Here is a 21173-nt window from a genome sequence, read left to right as displayed (position 1 = left end):
TCATGAAAATTATATCCCAACTATCGCTGATGCCCTGACATTCCCACAAATTATACAGTGATTCCTTAATACATAAACCCTCCTTAAAAAGATATCTTCTCATAAACCCATACCATTTGACAGCTTTGCTATAGGCAGGGCAATACATTTATTTTTTGTCATCCTCTCCTGATATTCTCTTTGTTGCTCCTTTACATTTTTCATGTGATAAAAGTAAAAAAGAAGTCTTTTAAGTGCCCATCTACGAGTATATACAAAAAACCATGGTTATCTAAAGCATGGAAGCATTTATCATACATCTGAAATGATAAATATTTTACATCCCATTTCTATTCCAAAAGAGGTGTTAAAATGGTTAAAATGTATATTTGATTGAAGTCCCAAGTTTGTATCTAGTTAAAAAAATAAAATATTAGAACTTTTGTTCTGTGTTTTTTGTCTTAGGCATGTTTTAAATAGGAGCTAAAACAACGCTGTGCGTGTTAGGTGTCCATAAACGGTATTTCGGTTGTTCTTGCCATGGGAAAGGAAAAGAATCGCGGCTAAGGTTAGGAATGTGACGCCTACAAAACGTGTAAAGTTAGGAAATTAATTTATAGGCGTGAATACAAGTATTTGATACTTTATGTGTACTTAAGGAAGCGTGAAAACCTTTGGCACAAATATAGGTCAAGGATTCGTAAAGTTACCCTGAGATATCTCTATCCGCAATATTTCGGAATTGTAATTAATTTCAAATTAGATATTCATAATGTATTTGAAAATAAACGCACAAAGTATGATCACGTATGAATTAAGTACACATTAAGTATAAACAAAACTACATAACACTAGGGCTAGAAGGTTAGGCTGTGTATGCAATGTATGAAGATTTAATTCGTCTTAAGTCGCATAAACTTTAAGGTCAAGATTGTGTTTTGATGACTGCACCGTCTCTTTCAATAGACATTAAAACATGTTGATAGATCAAAAAACATTCTTGAAATCTGTTTAACACTCCCTCTATTACCCCCTCAAAACAAAAACAAAAAAGAAAAGGGAATAAAAGTCTTTCAAAATGAATGATTTTTTTCTTGCCTTCAGTTTGGCTCTTTGAATAGTTCATCATAAGAACAAAGAGAGAAAGTAATATTTCAAAACAAAAAGAGAAATGTGTATGTCATCTTAACTAAATCTTGACCTTTGAAGATTTTAAGTAAATTTAAAAGCATTTTTAAAATTTTTACTTTTCAAGTTTAACTATAATTGATAAAGATTTAACAATTTACCTTGCTTTTTGAGCTGATTTGATACCATTTATTAATTCTTATTTCTTTTTTTTTCTTTTTCAGACCAACCAGAAATCGAAAATGCGGCCCAGAAGGACAGCATGTCGGTGATAACCATAGCCTATATAATCACTGTCCCGGGAATAATCATCATCTGTATTGGCGTCAACGTTGTTACTTATAAATGGTATATAACATACATATCTTACTGTTAATTATAATCCAGAAAAATAAATTTCATCTTGGATTTGATCTAATTCTTTTCTAACCAAGATATGGAAATTTTTTTTTTCAAATTGCAGTTTGTATGTCTTTGTCATTTAGATGCTTGCTTTGAAAAAAATATTGAGATAAATTGCTTTTAATATATTTTAAGTGGCGTGAAGAAAGGTCGGAGAATAGAGCGCAAACATAAATTACAGGAATTCCAAGAAGAAACGCAAACGGTTCATTATCAACACTATCAAACTGATACTGAAAATCCGGAAGCTATTCCCTTAGCACAACAGGGTCCATCCGCTGGGCAAGTTTCCGTCGACCCATCCCACGACTATGCTGCGTACGATGAAATAAAAGATCAGCGACAACGCATGCAAGAGTCGCAAAGGCGGAAAGAGGGAGGCTATTTGACACCGGTTTCCCAAGGTCAAAGTCGGGCACTACCCCCTGTGAGAACTAATGGCGATGGCTACGTATCTCCAAAGACAACAGCTAAAAAATCACAAGAGGAGGGCGGGAAAACTAGTAAAGGTGACTCCCCATCGCCTCCTGGTGACGGGGGATACATCTCACCTTTACAACAGGAAAAAGATGCTTCCGAAAGAGCTGGTTCAGGCAAAAGCGATTCCAGCTCGGAAAAATCTGATAAATCGGACAAATCTAGAAAATATCAGAACGATCCGCAAGGCAAATCCTCGCCCAAAACGAAGGCTCTTTACGAGTCGTTAAAAGATACCGGGGTCACTCAGGAGCACGATTACATTGAACTACAGACTTAATTATTTTTTGTAAAATAAATTTTACTTTTTATTTTGTTTTCATTGTTTTTAATGCTAAATGAATACTAATAATTTCTTTTCAAAGAATGAAGAAGGTGTCTTCTTGTTAAACTCATTCCTGTCATAAAATGTTAATTTTAATGACTCATTCATAATTTAACTATTAAAGTATTATTTGATGATGTTCCAGGTTAATGTGTGTATAAAGGTTTTGTTTTTCTTTCCCTGTTTTGCTATATCATATATAATGCATGATTGATAGATATGCCATTTCATACTCAGCTTTTTCTATTTAATTTGATATAATGCTATAAGCATGTATAAGTATTTGCAATGTAAAGCGCTTTTAAATTAGATATGCATTGGGGGCAAAAACTTTTCAGGCCCAAAATGAGGATACAATGCTGCTTATTTAAAAAAAAAAGCTCGATCACTGTTAAATAAGCCTTTGATTTTGTTATTTAGTGCTTTTTTGCTTTATTTAGTGCTTTTTTGCTTTATAATTTTATTTTTTTTTGTTCGATTCATTTTGTCTGACTGTCTTAATTATTATCAATGCTTTGAATGTATTATTTTTTCATTTTGTCTTCATCAATAAACAATTTTTATAGAAATATCTTGTCACCGTACTTGGTATGAAGTGAGTATAATTTAATAATTTTTTAAAATGGAAAACTATCTAAAAGAATCTAAATGAACACTGATTTTAACTCTCAACAAGGTGAAAGACTGATTAAAGAACTTTAGTTTCATTTTAAAACATATGCATATATACGTATATATTTATATTGTTCTCATCATTGAATCTGTTGTAACGTTAATTTTGTACTGCTGCAGCATTATCTTACTTGGAAAATGACTATGAGGTGACTATAAACATTCATTTCTATTAGAATTGTGGGTTTATATTTGTCGGACAAAGAATATTCTGTTTATTTAAACAAATATGATGTACTTCAAATGCGTCATTAAGAATTCACTTAATTACACAACAATATTGATATTCAAACACTTCTTGTGTGAATATTACATGCAAAGTTCTAGCAATAAATCATCCGTACTTGTCTTCCACTTATCTTAAGCATGTCCTAAATAGGTGCTTAAATTACGCAGTGCGTGCTAGGTATCCAAATAAAGCAATTTAGGGTTATTTAAGTAGATTTCAGGTTAGGTATTGGATTCCTACAAAACGCGTAATGATAGGAAATAAACTTGTGACATTTTTGAAGACCTATGACAAAAGCAGGAGGAAACATCACATCCATATATACAATACACGTTTTGAAAACACACACACACGCATACATATAATTATAAGACACAGATTAAGGAAATGGAAATTTGTAAATAGCCATATATCCAATATGCTTGAAAATTGCTAACACTTTTCCTAACCATTCAATTTTTTTTTTTTTTGCTAATTAGATCATAAGGTCAAGATTTAGAAAAACATTTTGTAGACTGATTTTGCAATGAGTATAGAAAGCAACGGATTTCATCGTGGGTTCAAGGCGACAAAATAGACAAGAAAATTGAAATTTCACCAGATTGATTCTTATTTTTTTTTATGTTAATTAGTTTCCAATACTGATTTTGATAATCAAGCTTTTTTTGTAATTCGAAGAAAATTCTGCAATATTTTTTTATGTCAAATATTTTTGCTTTTAATGGTAATTCGAAAATTTCTTGATTATTTGCTTTGTAAATAGTTTTTATCTTGTAAGGGTTCTTTCCTTTTTGGGGGGTTTGTATAATGCTGGCGAGTCAAATTTTATAAAATAGCATTGTTGAAAAGCACTATCACGATATGATTTTAATTTCACTGAGACGAAAACATAAAAACTGAAATAAACTTAAGAACTAAATCGCATAATATGTTTGAAATTGTATAGCATTTCGATAGCTAAATCTTGACCTTAAACTAATAATCAAAAATAAATCTTAATTAAATTCAATTCGAGCCCCCAGAAGCTGTTTTGAACATTTTTATTAATACAACATTTTTCTTCCTTTCAGCTCCCGAAACAACATCTGTGATAACGACTGAACATACAACTGAACATATAATAGAGGAAGAACGTGCGCCGACCAACACTGATGAACCCATAATAGAAGATGTAACCGATAAGGGCTGCCCGGAGATAACAACCACCTTCATCATCACCGTGTCAGGGATGTTTATCGTTTCCCTTGGGGTCAACTATATCTGCTTTAAATGGTATTTTCTATCGAAATTTCCTCAACGAATTTTCAGATATTTCTTGCTAAGAGATTTAGATGACGGAAATAACAGGAATAAGTTTTATCAAAATAAAACATACTTCGATATTTTCATGTTTTGAATAAAAAATTATAATTTTTACAGTGGACAGAAAAGTGGTGCCCAAAATGAACGGAAACGCTTAAAAATAGAGTTTTCTGAAGACACTCAAGCGATAAATGTCCAACATTACCATAACGAGGATGAAAACATAGGACTAGAGAGGATAGCTGAACATCCAGGACCCTCCGCAGGCCAGATATCTAATCCAACACACGAATACGCCGCATATGATGAAATCAAAGACCAGCGACAACGTATGCAAGACTCTCAGAGGAGGAAAGAGGGAGGCTACCTAACACCAGTTTTTCAAGAGCCGAGTCGATCACAACCCCCTGCAAGATCTGGAGGAAATGGCTACGTATCCCCGGTTACAGCAGCTAAGCAGGCCAGCGGACAGCGAAATAAAAATGATTCCCCATCACCACCTGGAAATGGTGGGTATCTTTCACCCCTTCGGGAAGCAAAGGATGCGGCTGCAAGACTGTTGTCGGGCAATAGTGATTCCAGCTCAAACAAATCAGATAAATCGGACAAATCTAGAAAATATCAGAATGAACCGCCTCGCAAATCTCCACCTAAGACAGCTCCACTTTACGAGGCAATCAAAGACGCAAGTATTATCCAAGAACATCCTTATATTGATCTACAGACTAGTATGTCGTAGTTCCTATTTATTTTTATTTTTCATCATTGTTTTTTTTTCGAACTTATAATGAATTCATGCTTTAATAGTATTTTCTATTATTGTTCCTCTTAATTTTTAAAAATGTTTATAACGAATTCATTTTGAATAATAGTACTCATACATTTGTATCATATATTTTATATAACACAATATTTTAATACAAAACTAATATTTTGGATTTATTCAGATTACTTGCAGGTTACATGTACCGACAGAAATAGTTGTGAGCTCTCATTTTTGATTTTTTGTTCATGCTTTTATGTAACTTCATTATCAAAATCATCTATATATTCATTTGCTTAAGTTCAAGTATATACATGTATCTACCTTAAGCTTTCCATAATCGAATCTGTATAATTTATTGCATTTCCTAGTTTGTATGAATCATGTGCTTTAAAATAAGCATTCAATTGTAGCATAGCTTAAAGAAAACTCATTTTGCCAATTTACTAATAAATCTTTAATACAGAAATAGTGTTCTTCAGTTGACTAAATCATTTATTTCAGATGACTGATATGGTGTGGATATTTTTGGTAGTGAAAATAATATCAGATGGGGGAATAAAGGTTTCATTAGCAGTTTTTGATAAATGCTTCATTTTAGAATAAACACTGATGCCCCCGTGCGGCAGCTTATGGCGAGCGATGACGCTTCTCAAATTCATATAAAAAAACAGTTGATATCCAAAGAAAGGCCTTCACACAAGGAAAACGCCTGTGAAATATGAAAGCTTTATGAGTACTGTTGTTCGAAAGTAGTTACCAAGGTTAAATTTTCTTAAAAGTGGTTCAAACTCTAAGGTCAGAGTGAAAAAAATATTTATAATTATTGAATGTCTTCTCACAATAAATCATGTGATGTACTAAAGGCCTAGTATCAGCTGTTCAAAAATTAACAGGTTAAAGTTTGATATTTTTTTGCAAAAGTGGGTAAAAGTCCCAGGTCAAGAGGTTAAATTTGTTCGAACTCAAGAGAGGAAAACATTTATGAAAAAATAAAGCATTAGCCCCATCCACTCAATAGTTATGTGCAGTATTCAAGATACTGCGGACAAACAGACAAACGGATGCACAGAATACAGGCCATTTACAGTTTAAATAAATAATGTTATGATTTTCTTTAATTTTATTGCAAAGGTAATACTTCAAAACAAAAACTAATGTTAGAATATCTTCAGATAACTTCTTTCAACTTGAATAGCCAGTGGTCAAGCACGTTGATCCAGGCCAGCTAAGAGTTGGATTCCGCAGATAGAGAGTTCAACCTCAGGTTTGGTAGTTAATGGGTTCCCTTGGATTGCGAATTTTTTTTATATTCTGCTTTTATATATTAATAATCGTGAAGCTCTTTTGTTAATGAAATACATATACAAACATGCATGCAAATAGAAATCGCTTCATTATTCCTTCCTTGATATAAAATTGCACTTATGTAATACATGTTGTTCAAATTTCATATGATTAAGATCCAGATAATGATTGATCTCCCTAGCTGTTTTATGTCAAAAAATGTACAAAATAATATAACAAATTTTAAAACATTTGTTCCGTCTTTCAAGTTACCAGTAGGTAAAGGTACCTCATCTGGTCATTTTCAACAGAATCAGGCAAAACAGAAAAAAAAGTGAACCAGGAAAAAAGTCAACAAATTATCAATAACTATTGTGGATTAATTTATGATTTTTATCTAGGCAAAGTTAATTTGGGAATATATTGCGCAATTTTAATTTATTAATTAATAACATTATTTGAGTTTGGGGGTACGTGTAGATGGGCTATAAGCTCATTAGTTGACATTAAGAAGTGAAATTATTCGAGGTTACAAAGCAAAAATCTACTTCTTCATATTCCATATATATTTTATTATTCTGTTCATTCTAGGTTTGAAGTAATTGTTTTATATGTATCATTTTTATTTTGTTAAGTTTAATTTTCATTGAAAATTATTTTGCTACTGTAACAATATATAAATATGAAGAAATTTTGCAGTTTTGGGAATATTGAGAGTCTACTGTGAATACAAATGTAGCGGATTGGGCAAAACATTGACATGAGAATATTTTAATTGATTAAATACAGCTTTAGTTTTCAGGTACCCTACTGCTATATATCATTTGATTTAAATGAAGGCATAGTATAGGCTACCCTTTTTAAAAACAAAAACATTTCACTTTATGATCTCAAAGCAATAAAACCCTTTTTAAAAGAGGACAAATCCAAGAATACTATTACTGGTCCATTTCTTTTCTAGGGAAAATTTTTTAACTGGATATCATCTTTATTTCCGAGTATTTCTCCTTATGTGTTAATTATATGCTTAAAAGTATATCCCTTCGTTTAATGATAAATGTACAAATAAGATATTCATTCGCAATTAGCTGATAGAAGGATGAATCAACAAAGGTACACTCGTTAGGATATTGTATTGGGTTATTAGAATGGGGTAATTTTTGAAACGATGAAAACATGTCTCAATTCTAACAACTTTATGTTTTTTAGTTAATTTTACAACCAATAAAAAACAAGTGGGACATTAAGTGATTACAATAAAACATAATGTGTTGTACCTAAATATAACTTCCAGGTAATTTTCAGTTGTAATGTGGCTTCAGATATATATAAAGATATTTTAAATGAAATATAGGGAAACTTTACGGTGTTCTCTTAGCACGATTAAAAATAAATTAAGCGTTAAAAATACAACTTTAGAAACCTCCCCTTGAAATAGTTTACTAGTTAGAGAAAAAATAGGAATTAAATTAAATGCCATATATTTTTGACGCCAATTCCAAGTGTCTGCCACTTGTATAAGCATCAAAATTACACCGATTAATATTGTTAAGCATTTAATAATATTTCCTCTCTTTCCAAAATAACAATAATTAGAGAGCTTTTATGGAGCATTGAAATGTAGAATAAAAAAGTAGGATAAATAAAAATCCAGATACATTTCATATCAAATTACAATTTTTATCATTTTCTTTTCAGAGCACTTTTTTGCTGATGTTCAAAAGATCCTGTATAAATTGTACATCAAAAAAATAATGTCCATTTGAAGTACTCATTTTCCATAAAAAAAATAACCAAGTATTTCGACCGATTGTGCCAATGACAAAAATACAAAGGTGAGTGTTTAAGACTGTTCAATACATCTTAAAACTACCATCTCTGAGTTCCTTAATCATCGTACAGATGAATGTTGTGTGTAGCATGTGCTAAATTTTTAGCAGAAGAATTGTAGGATAAATGTAGGTACTAAGAGGCGAAACATGGTAGCAATTTTTAGAGAAAAGTAATTCAAGTTTCAAAATGTTTGATCAGAGAGGAGTTATTTTTATCGTCTTTTTCATTGCAAAGAGAAACCAGGGTTTCAAACATGCCTTAAATAGGTTTTCTTTTTACTCAAAAAGTCTTGTTATATGTGTACTTGAAGAACGTTTAGCAGGATTCTATAGGGTAAGTCCACAAGCCTGTCCCCTTGGTGAAATATTTAAAGTTTACAACGCTGCTGCAAATAAGCATAGAGATGCAAAGTAAATTCATTATGGAGCTTAGCCAACCCTTATATTTGCTGTCATATCTTTTTTCACCATAAAACTTAAGAAAACCTTCATATATAGGAAGACAACACATTATCATAGTAAACACCAAAGTCAGTGCCATTAGGTATCTATACAACTTATCTATGAAAATTTAATTTTGAATGATCCTTCATCAAATCAGGAAATTATTTACATTGAAAGTAAATTACGAGCCTGTGATCTGGACCACTTAGCCTACAATAATATAAAGGTCAAATATTAGGAACAACTCACGCAAAATTGAACTGTTATAAGTTTACAAGCTTTTGGACTTTTGAAACCCATGATTTACCTTTATTTATTTCCTACACGGAAGTGTATTGAAATCTCATTAAAATGAATTAGCATTCAGTCAGCACCATCTCGAAAGTTTGGTTTAATTCAGTATGAAATCTGCAATTATTAATTTTTTTTCAGTTTTCACAAATGATAGCACAAAAGCAAATCTATATGAATTTTATGAAGTCTTTTATAATCAGTGTATTAATATTTATGCCTTTTGATTGGTCCTTTCATTTGTTTATAGAAGTTTAAAGAAATAAGATAAAATCAATAATTCTGATGGAGAGGCATCGGGTCAAGAGACAAAATCTACATAGAGACAACAAAACCAAGAAAATCAACCGGGTAATATAACAAGCCAAGGACAATCAGATCAAAGACATGGACCTCCAGGTCAAGAGAATTCACGTCAAGGATACTCAGGTCAAGGATATCTAGTTTGGGACAATCAGTCCAGATCATGGCCATTGGAGTGGACAAGCTCAGGGGAAATTAAATATTCACTTCTGGCCAATACATACAATCATTACTCATTACAATGATAAAAAAACATTTCGTGTCTGATTTTTATGCCTTTTTCTACTATAATTTTGTAGTATATATATTTTCATTCTATAAATAATTATTTTTCAGTGTTGTGAGATTCATAATTGGCTCTGCACCAAAGAATCGTACCACATAGCACTACATCTGAAATACTTCCAATCTGAGGTCAACACAGTCACGTCAAATTGATTTATAATGTTCATGTAAAAACGATTATGCAAGTAAATGAAAGTATCATAATTTTGTGTTTTGTATTTCTTTGAGCATGCAATAATAAGGTATTTAGATGGCGCAAGCGTATGTAGGTTTTCCGAATGAAACAGTTATCATATGTGGTTCAAAAGTTATTCGAAATAACCAAGATACTCGTAAAAGTATGGATTGAATTCATATACTGGGTTTGCATGTTTTAAAATAGGAATAAGCTGATAAAGCTTAACAGTAAAACTCATAATTCAGTCAAAACAGAGTTATATATTTACTCATGTAAGGACTGGTATATAGTTTTATTTGTTAACTTAATATATCAAAACATGCATGCTGTACATCTGTTTTCTTTGAATGTCAATGCATTATTTAAATCTGTTTCTCATAAAACACATGTAAACACTTCTGTCCTAGAATAGAAGTCAACAGGCCTATATTGAGTCTGAGTTATTTTCTAAATGTTTCTTTTTTTCTAGACGTTCCGGAAATAGAAACGGTCAAAGTAGAGAAGGGACTTCCGGTGATTACTATAGCCTACATTATCACTGTTCCAGGGCTTTTAATTCTTTGTTTCGGAGTTAACTTCATCTCTTATAAATGGTAAGTTAAACATAGTTCCATTTCCAAGAGTGTATTAAAGTAATTATATTATTGAAATGTTAGTTTAATTATAGTTCATTTTCGTATTTTTAATACTTCTTTGCATAGTTTTACGTCTTTTAAAAAGGGGGATGAAAAAAGGCCAGAAGAAGGAACGTAAACGTTATTTGCTTCGGTCGAAGGAAAACGCACAAGGGGGCGATTACCAGCATTATTTCAATGATGTAGAAGAAATGAAAGCGCGATCTTTACGTACAAGGGGATATCCGGTCGCCGAGTTTCAGGACCCGTCACACGACTATGCTGATTATGACGAAATAAAAGATCAGAAATTTGAGGCCATGTTGGCAGAGGAAAAAGGGTATTCTACAGCAGAATACGAAAGTCGGAATCGGCCATTGCCTCCAATTAAAGCAGACGATGATGGGTATAGTGTTCATGTAGATGATCCGTCCCCAGAACAAAAAAACAGCAGCACATCCAATGGATCCTCTTCACCACCAGGAAATGGAGGCTATCTTTCTCCTCTACAAGAAGAAAAGGAAGCAGAAGAGAGATTAGTGTCCACCAACAGCGATTCTAGTTCAAACAAATCGGAAAAATCGGAAAAGTCAAGAAAATATCAAAATGAACCGCCTTGCGATTCGTCGTCTGAACCAATAACACCTTATGAGTTAATTAAAAATACCGAGGACAGTAAGGATCATCAGTACATAAAACTTAAATCTAGCACATCCTAGTCTAGTACTAACATTTTTATTTAAAGCTATTCTTAATCTTAACATAGACAACTTTGCCTATGACAGTCTTTATTTTTGTGTTTGATCCAGTACAAATACACAGTGTATATGTATTAATGTAATTATTGGAATAAAAGTGAAGGAAGCCAGTATGGTAATTCAGAGTCTTTTGAATCTGATTAATGATTATCAATCAGCTACATGTAGGTGCTCGTGAAATTTAATGAGGATCCAGGCTAAAAAAAGTGCATTATAATTTTTAATATTTGATAGATTTTCAGAAGCACTGCTAAAAATAATTTTAACTTAAACACGTACAGTTGTAAAAAATGAAAATTGAATATAAGATATATAAAGCATTCACTTATTTCATAATCATTATTTTTATGCCCAATACGCAAAGATTGGGGGGTATTCACAAGTGGTTTTAGAACTGCCCGTCTTCCTGTTAGTCTGCCATACTTTAATCTTGCCCATATTTTTTGAGTGGATTGGGTTAAAGCTTTCATATTTCACAGGTATATTCTTTATGACAAGAATTTTCATCGGGAATTATCAAATTTGACCTGATCTTGAAATTTGACCCACTTTTACTTAAACATTCCAAATTTTAACAAGGCCTATTATAGAGCTTTCATTCATCAAACATTTATTTCTTATGATAAGGTTTTTTTTTGGATACCAACAATTTTGACCATGGTGTTTGACTTACATTTCTGAAACTCCAACCACAGGCATTTGTAACGTATACAGGGTATCCCCAACTTATTTGTATCACAAGATACCTATAACTCTTTTCAGGCATCCTCGCTTCAAGCTCATATTTTGTTAATATATCAAATAAAAACCTACTTTGGAATAACATTGTTAGCTTCAAGATACTTTCCCTAGTCAATTAAATAGTTTTTGATGTCTTTGGTCGAGCCTCTGTATTGAAAACCACTCATTTATTCCTCGAAAATTACCTCGATACATTTTAAGACTTCTATTAGGATACAACTTCCGGTTCCGATACTGAGTATTCCATTTCGCTGTCTCTGGTTTTATCCTTAATTTGTAACCCCAACCTGATCTACTTGTATCCCAAGAAAAGCCTTAAAATGTATAAGAAGAATGAATGAGTAGTTTATAATAAGGAGTCTCAACCAGAGACGTCTGAAACGTTTTTATTGACAAGTAAAAATGTCTCTTGAAGCGAACAATGTCATTTTAAAGTAGGTTAATGATTGATTTATTAACAAGATACGAGTTTGGAGTGGGGGTGCCTGAGAATGAGTTAAGTACCTTGTGGAAAAATAAGTATTTTGGGTACCCCGTATACGAAACAAGTGCCTGTAAGTCCAACCCTCGCTATAAGTTGTCATACGTGGGACATAAGTGTTTCCCAAAAGATTTTGTGTTTTGTTTGCTTTTTTATCATTACAAAAATATTCCATGAAAAATTAATGTTTATTATTATAGTTAGGTTAAGTTAACTGTATTATCGAAAAGTACTTAAAGTATTATGATTTACAGATTCTTATGTTTTAAAATTGTGTTACATTTCACGAGCATTTTTAAAAGAAAAAAAAAATCATTTAATATACCTTGTATATTTACACGTTTTTTTTCAAAATATTGGCATCATTTGTGTAAAAAAACCTGTAAGGCTCTTATTAATAAAAAGTGAAGTTTCAAAGTTGATGAAACTTTTAAAGTATTCACTATCTTAATGGTAAAATTTAGTTACATGCAATTACAGCAAAGGATTATTAAGGATAATATGGGTTCCTAAATCAGTATAATGGTTACTTTACTTTTGTTAATTTTGCCTATCTTTTTACTCCTTATATATATGCAATAAACAAAAATTTGAACTTTGTTCGAAACACTAAATTCGGTTTTGTTTTATTATACCCCCGCTTGATAAGCGGGAGGGTATATAGAAATCGGTATGTCCGTCCGTCTGTCCGTCCGCCTGTCTGTTACACTTTGGGGTACCCATCTCTTATCCGCAACTCCTCTTACATACTACTGAGTGAAATTTAATGAATCTTTCAAAGAATCTTTATTACATATTGCCATTGTGCACCTCCTATTTTACTTTTTGATCCGACATATATTTTGGGTTTCCCACAGCAACATGGACACTGCCATTATATTCATATGGGAGGCGGGGGTATCATTAAGTGAGCTTATTGCTCACAATACCTCTAGTTGAACTGACTTCACGTAATCGAAGAATGTGGGTAGATACTGATATAGTTTTACTCTGTCTCTGGTCTGTCTGGTCGCTCGTCTGTTTGTCAACGAAAACTTTAACTTTGCAAATAACTTTTGATTGATAGAGTAAGCCTTTCGTATTTCGCATGTTTTTATCACATGATAATTTAAAAAGCGAGATTCATTGACATAATATACCACTGCTTTTTTCTATGAAAATGAAATTTATAAATTCGCATCTTATTATTGGTCTTCCACAAAATATACAATTTGTAAAAAATAAAAAAAGACGTTGACTCTTCATAAAAAAGGTCTGAAATTCATATCAAATAGATACAGAGGTCATTATTAACAAAATTGATATCTATCTATTCTTTTGAGAAATTCGAATTGTGAATAAGATTAATTATAAACTTCTACATGAGAAGGCGAAAATTAACAATGACTATTTTGTTCCTGTGTCAACTAGATCCACGTATATGACAATTTATTTGAAATTAAAGGCACTACAAAATCTGTCACATCTGTTTCATTTTGATTATGTTTAACAGACTATTGAAAGATGATATAGGCATAATGGTTTGTATTCCAATGTCTACTTCCCTTATGTTCCAACATCATCTAACTTAGATGTTTATATCTCCTATAAAACTCGATATGCAAGAGCAGGCCACAAGTACATTGTTGACAATAAGTTGAATATAACAAGGATTTAAACAACCTCGTTTAAAGCTTTTTGCATATTCAGCAGTCGATATATTGACCTTCTAAGGTGAATTTACAATTCACAGTTCTTTGGATAAAAATAACAATCTTGCGTTACATCGTATTTTGTCTAACATGATTGTTACCATTAGTAAAATCATTGGATTTATATTATTTTTACGACGTACATGCAGGTCTTTTTACACCTGATCAATTCAGAATGCTCACAGCGGTTTGACCTGTCAAGAGAGAATGCTCACCCCTCCTCAGCACTTGCATGATTTTATCCCCTGATGTTTCCAAAATCTATTTTAAATTTACTGATATCATATTTCAAAAATCTAATCTTATGAAGAAATCTTTTATCGTGGAGGAAAGATCATGACTCTTGAATGTACCAAGCTTATTTTTCTCTAATTGTCAAATCCTCATCTTTGCTTCAATCCTTTTTTCAGGTCGACAAAATAGAAAGAGATAGATATTGGGATATTTTATAAGGTTTTTGGGTTTTGAATTTATAATCAACTTCGTTTGGCTTTTTGTCGAAGACATAGCTCAAGTTTTAAAGGATATATGCATGTGAGTACACCATTTGACTTATAAGCAACAATAATAGTATTCTTTAAGTATTTCAAACGCGATTTAACATAAAGGTATGTCGTGTGCCCTCAGGATGTTCTTAATGCTGAAAAAAGAGACATGATGTAACTTTAAACAACGTTCACTTGTTCTGAAAAAAATCTGTTGTTGAGAATTCGTAACATGATAGGAAAAAACACTTTATCTTCTGAAGTTCCATCTTTCATTTTCCATCCGTTATCATAAAAAAAGAAAAAAGACAGAGTATTAAGAAAAGAGGTAACTAATAGTGAATGTATTTAAAATGTCCCGTATCATTTACAAAAGAAATATCGTTTCAAAAATATTAACTTCTTAGAGAAGGACACTATTTTTTACACTTGATCTGACATGAATTCAATGTGGATTAGATTTATCTCCCAAAATCATGTCAATAAATAAATGAAATTTCTCGGATAGTTAAGCAACATTCCTAGGGTACATTTCAGCATCTAAGATTTAGTTCATATCTAACTAAATAGGAACGTGATGGAAAACAAGTTTTATCGCATTTGTTAATAACTGTAAATGAAAATGAATGAATGTTTTTCAAAAATGTAGAATTATCACTATATACATATTATAATGCACAAATATTTTCAGACTGTGGGTCAAAAAGTATGGATATTCTAAATATATGAAATCTAGATTTTTAAATGGCCTTTTGGACAAACTTTTATTTCAAAACTGATTTAACAAAAATATATGTCGTGTGCCCTCAGGATGTTCCTAATGCTGAAAAAAGAGACATATTGTAACTTTAAACAACGTTCAATTGTTCTGAAAATAATCTGTTGTTGAGAATTCGTAACATGATAGGAAAAAACACTTTATATTTTGAAGTTCCAGCTGTTATTTTCCATCCGTTATAATTAAAAGAAAAAAAGGCTTAATATTAAGATAAGAGGTAACCAATGTGCATGTATTTAAAATTTCCTTTATCATTTATAAAAGAACTAGCTAGCCTTTCAAAAATATAAACTTCTTAACTAAAGACACCATTATTTTTTTTAAACTTGATCTGACATGAATTAATATGGATCAGATTTATCTCCGAAAATCATGTCAATAAATGAAATTTCCCGTACTTTTCATAACGTCCCATTGGTTTATTTCAGGATCTAATATTTAATTCATATCTAATTAAATAGAAACGTGAAGGAAAACAAATTTTATCGCATTTGTTTAATGTTTAAATGGTGTTTGGAACACACTTTATTTTCTTTCAAAAACTCTTCTCTACGTAAAGGTACTACTTGAGTTTCAATCAAATGCCATATGTAAATGTTATATTTTTATATAGAACCGATTCTTTTTAATCTGAAAATCAAAACAATAAGGTTAAACTTAGAGAAAAGGGAGGCAATCAAGTTCAAATGTCCACTGAGACAGGGCAAAATTAGACTTCTAATACATAAAAAGGGATCATACGCCATAGAGAAGAAAGCATCCCATGTTGATTAGACAAATCCAATGTATGTTCCTTGCCATAATCGGAAAAAGGCAAAATCCATGGACAAACTCAGTGTGTAAATAATGCCCTTATTATTCAAATGATAAATACATGTATAAGTATTATTTAACTTAGATTTTTGTATTAGCTGACAAGGTCATTGTATCGACAGTAAAACTTTCAAAATGATTTTAAAGGAGTCTATTGATATCATTGTTTATTTCACTTTGTCAATTGTTTGCCTTGCATATCGAATCAATTATGGGGCATAAACCCTAAATGCAGGTTGTTTGGGATATATTGTTACATTAGTAAAGGAAGAAGACGATAGAAAAGTAGAAGTCATGATGTTTTTCATAAAGATATGTTGACAGATTACCATTTACGTCTTTTTGTAGTAAAATATACTTATTTAACAGTTATGTCAGTTTCTGTGGAATGTTTAATTTCAAGCTCACTTAAGCATAAATATATCAAGTCAGTATATGAATGGAAGTAACTAATAGTTAATATAGATAATACATCGTCAATATATCTTAATGTCGAATTGAAGGTCACGAGTGTTCTCATGTATTTTTCAAAGTGAATTTTGCATTTTGCAAATAAGTCTACTGAGAACAGGACGGGAACGCTACCTATAGAAAATTATGGTATAAATCCATTCATTTCATGATTTTACCCACTTTAAAAAAAATGACTAATTCAATCTAATTTTAATATTATAAAAAAAATTATGCAAGATTTATTTTAATTTTTAGGTGTTCTGAAAAGCAATATGATGAAAAATATTTATGACAATATAAATTTGGTGAGCCAACGGTTTCTTTAGCAAAATAAATAACGATGAAATTATCAAATGCATAATTCTTTCAATTATCTAGAATTATATACTTAAGGTTATATTTTTTTTCCATTTGAGCATTTAAGTATTTGCATATAATATGAAAGTCATGAAGATAAATAACTTGTCTGTGATATAATATTAAAGCATTACTTTTAAAACCTGATTTGTGTCGGAAAAAATCGACGGAACAGTATCTTCTCTTGGGTACTTAACGCCCTAAATAATATCAGCCGATGAAAGCAAGTATGTCTACTGCATCTTGAGAATCTAGCACAAAACTGCGATTTAATTGTATAAAGATAGGAAAAGAGGAAATAATTTCTTCCTCAATTTCAAGCACTTTAAAATTATTTTTTCCCCTCATGATACAATTATAATTTTAGTAATTGAGAACTTTACAGGTACTTCCGCAGTCATGGCTGGTTTTATTTCCGATTTTAACGAGTACAAAATGTTTTAAGTGTGCAGAAAATATATAAATATTTATTATCTATGTTTACAAATATGTTTAAAAGTAAGCATGATATTTCAACATTAATGAAAAATGAAATTAGACCGTAACTGTACAAAGAATTATTTTTGTATATTACACTTGCTTGTTCGATTAAAACCCTTGTTTTTCACAAAAAGATCAACTTTCTAAATAGAAGAAATATAATGATTTACTGCTACTTTTTATTTCGAAGTTTGCTTTCCTAATGCTTCTACCGTTTCGTTTTTTAAGTTGTAATTTAGACGATCATCTCCTTAATAATTTTAGGCAAGAAACAAAAAGAAGCTAGGGAAAATCATATACACAAATCTCAAAGCGCCAAAAACGTTTTCAAAGAAAATATACATTACGGCATCAAAAGAGGGATAACCGGCGCATTTTCATAGATAAATACGAGTAAGAGCTTCATAGTCTTTTAACCACACAAACACGTGTACGAGAATGTAATAGTAAATTAAATCTCATCATTCTAGCCCTTCATTTGTAATACTAAAGACTTATTCACATTCAAAGCCAAAGTTGATTTTAAAATATAAAACTGCCCTTGGCATTAAAACTTTAATCTAAAGGTTATAGCAATCGAAGCATAAGATTTTATTACAAACATTTCATAATTAGGTACCTCATTAACACAAACGAAACTTATTTTGCTCTTCATATTAGCATAATTACGCAATAAATAATTTATTGAAAAAAAAATGAAGGATATGAAGATAACGAACAATATTCAATATCAAAGTCCTTAAAACAATACAGAACAGAAGTAGAGCAAACAAGAACCTCCAAAACATGAGAGGTGGGATCAGGTGCCAGGGAGGAGTGAGCATCTCCTGGCGACCGGTAACACCTGCTGTGTGCTCGTGTCGTGATGGAAAATAACGGAAAATCCGTCGATTCAGTGTTTAAATAATGGACTAAAAATAAGTATGAAAAACATCAGTCAGCATTTGACTCAATGATAAATTGTATTTTCTGACAAGGTCATTGTACCGACCGTAGAATTTACGAAATGATGACTTTAAACGATACTGCTGATATTCTTGTTTCAACTTGCTTGTCAATAATTTACTTCGTTTTAGAAATTGTTCATACGTAGAGCATGCTCTTGCGTATCGAAGCAACTGAGATACATAAACTCCATATGCAGGTGAAGTTATATTGCTACATAAGTAAGGGAAATTGACGATAGAAAAGTTAGAATCACCATGTTTATTACAGAGCTTGGTTGTTAGATTACCATTTATGTCTTTTTCAAGCAAAATATCCAAGTATGAAACAAATGCATGTGTCAAACTCTGTAGTATCTTTTATCTTAAACTCACCAGGATATATCGTATCGACAAAAGAATGGAAATTACCATTGTTAATTGACAATACGACGTCGATATATCTAAATGTTGAGATGAAGGCCACAGCAAGCGTGATCTTTTTATCACGCAGAAGACTTTGCTCAAATATTGCTTCATATGAATACAAAAATAGAGCTACTAATAACGGAGCGCAGTTTGTACCTATCGGTATACATAGTCTCATAAAGTTCTGCAACCGTGTGTGCCACCAAATTTTCATTACGTGCGTTAGCCAATACCCATGCATTGTATTGAGTTAATGGAAGAGCCAATGTACATGTAACAGCTGGTCAATATGAGCGTGACTTTTGATTTTCGCTTATGACGTTGCACTTCTTCGGCGTTCAGCTATTGCTATGTCAATATAAATCGCATGCTTTAACCTTTTGACACCCTTTGCGTATTGAGGTGTTTTGAATACTATAGATTTCCATACAATTTGTATGCAAGAAACTCGTGTAATGTAAATAATTTGTACAAATACTTCCTCTTCTCTGTAAAGCATTCATCACATATACAATAAGAGTATAATCGTCGAATATTTATAAATATAAAAACACTGAGAATATTTTATCATGTAAATGACTTAGTATGTTCGATAAGAGGGAATTTATTGAAATACCCAAATGAGGCCTTAGAATGAAGGTGACAACATTATTTATTTCGATTTATATTTCCTTGTTTTGTCCCCTTTGTGCGTTAGAGGGCAAACACATCTGTAGTTATACAAGGTATCTACGTAATCGTCTTTTGAAAATATTTTAAAATTTAAAAAAATGTTGCATTATGCATATAGTTTTGTACATTTTTTAAATCTATTTGTTCAGGTCTGGGAAAAAATACTTTGATTGCTGCTTGGGATATAAAGAAATGAATGGTGTATGCGTCCAAAAAGGTTCCGTCTCTTTTTTAATGTACATTTCAAAAATATTTTCCTTAATACACGTTTTTAAAGGTATAAGATATGTATATTACTAAATCAAATATTCAGATTGACTTTTAAAACAGTTACTTTTATCTCCAGAACAGTGGTCTGACTTTTGCTTTTTAAGTCTTTTTTTTATATATATATTGAAGTCTGCTATCCAGGATATGTGGGAAAATACTGTAATACAACATGTCCAGAAAACAACTTTGGGCAGGGGTGTTCATTTAAGTGTAAATGTGAACAAACACAGTACTGTCACCACGCTTGTGGTTGTCTGCTTAGATCAGTAAAATCTGGAAACATGTCAAAAGACGGAAAAAACTCAACCAAAATCAGCAGAGATGACATAGTCCCGGATAACTGCATGGGCGAACTGAAAACGGCAACAAACATTACAAGAGGTAAACTACATCATGTATAATTACAAGAATAAATACACCAAAAGCAGGAATTCGAAAGGGTAAAATTAAAATAATATACAATTTTTCTTGATTAATAAACAAATTCACAAACTAAGCATAAATACAAGAATAAATTAAAGAGATTGTACGAGAAAAATTTATAAGAATCATTTCCTTTTACATTAAAAGAATATTCCAGCATCCGATGAAACTCAATTTCCGTTTTCTAAAAACATGGGATAAATCATATTTACATTATATCAAACTGAATGGAAGACGCACAATTATACGTTTTTTTAAATTCAACATCTCCTTTTATATAACATGGAATTCGTCAATAGAAACAGGCACAACTGACTCAACAGAATTGTTCCTTCTGGTTTCAACATCGTGCAGTCTTCTGGTGTTTTTATTATCAATTGCATCATTAATATACTGGTAAGAATTCTTTAAAGAAAGATAACACAGAAACTTTTTCAAAATGGCTATGAACATAAAACTTCTTTCATCGTCTTTCCTTAATTTTCTTTCGTTTTTTAAAAAAATATTTTTAATATAATTATATGTACATTCTTTTTAAAATTAAATTTCAGCCATCAAAAGCTTACAACTCTAAAAGTAACAGGTAAATTTATATTAAGCATTTTGTGTGAATTCAAAACACATTATATTTTTTATCTTTATTATTCATTAACCTGGCGTAAATGTTTTGTACAGAAAATCCAATAACACTCCTTTAAATTTCAGAAACTAAAACCCAACAAAATAATCTATATAGTGTAGAGGAAGTTAATACAGATGAAGATATTGAAAACGAGCCTGATGAGACTCCAGAGGATCCTATTTATAACAGCTATGAAGAACCTTGTTACAGCATTCTCAAGCTAAAGGTTAACCGATCATCTTTGTGTGTAATGGAACAGCCTTGAAGCTTCATGCAGTTTTAATGA

The 21173-nt window shown here is 31.4% G+C and overlaps 4 protein-coding genes across 7 annotated transcripts; all 4 read left to right on the top strand.

The window, feature by feature from the left end:
- The first annotated feature begins 1053 nt into the window (after positions 1-1053).
- LOC134241186 (uncharacterized) lies at positions 1054-4045 on the top strand. The gene is made up of 2 exons (XM_062723262.1): positions 1054-1455; positions 1645-4045. Exons 1-2 carry the CDS (start codon positions 1370-1372, stop codon positions 2264-2266), a joined length of 708 nt encoding a protein of 235 aa, XP_062579246.1. The 5' UTR covers positions 1054-1369; the 3' UTR covers positions 2267-4045.
- A 170-nt stretch (positions 4046-4215) lies between these two features.
- On the top strand, positions 4216-5307 carry LOC134241187 (uncharacterized). Its single transcript, XM_062723263.1, has 2 exons — positions 4216-4484; positions 4632-5307. The coding sequence occupies exons 1-2, from the start codon at positions 4441-4443 to the stop codon at positions 5251-5253; spliced, it is 666 nt and encodes a 221-aa protein (XP_062579247.1). The 5' UTR covers positions 4216-4440; the 3' UTR covers positions 5254-5307.
- Positions 5308-5769: 462 nt separating this feature from the next.
- On the top strand, positions 5770-11379 carry LOC134241184 (uncharacterized). 4 transcript variants are annotated; one of them, XR_009986608.1, is made up of 4 exons: positions 5770-7366; positions 8263-8399; positions 9382-10490; positions 10618-11379. XR_009986608.1 is itself a non-coding variant. In XM_062723260.1 (3 exons), exon 3 carries the CDS (start codon positions 10622-10624, stop codon positions 11228-11230), a length of 609 nt encoding a protein of 202 aa, XP_062579244.1. In that variant the 5' UTR covers positions 5785-8399; positions 9382-10490; positions 10618-10621; the 3' UTR covers positions 11231-11379. The 4 variants fall into 4 exon arrangements, 2 of the variants coding, with proteins under 2 accessions (XP_062579244.1, XP_062579245.1); XR_009986607.1 differs by having other exon boundaries at positions 5771-8399; positions 9382-10124; positions 10188-10490; XM_062723260.1 differs by having other exon boundaries at positions 5785-8399.
- Positions 11380-20423: 9044 nt separating this feature from the next.
- LOC134241189 (uncharacterized) lies at positions 20424-21173 on the top strand. Its single transcript, XM_062723266.1, has 3 exons — positions 20424-20661; positions 20817-20848; positions 20971-21173. Exons 1-3 carry the CDS (start codon positions 20429-20431, stop codon positions 21150-21152), a joined length of 447 nt encoding a protein of 148 aa, XP_062579250.1. The 5' UTR covers positions 20424-20428; the 3' UTR covers positions 21153-21173.

This window comes from Saccostrea cucullata, unplaced genomic scaffold (genome assembly GCF_032062105.1).
Source record: "Saccostrea cucullata isolate Sc308-1 unplaced genomic scaffold, CSIRO_AGI_Scuc_v1 ctg2850, whole genome shotgun sequence".
Classification (NCBI taxonomy): domain Eukaryota; kingdom Metazoa; phylum Mollusca; class Bivalvia; order Ostreida; family Ostreidae; genus Saccostrea; species Saccostrea cuccullata.
This window is presented reverse-complemented; position numbering and strand designations above follow the sequence as displayed.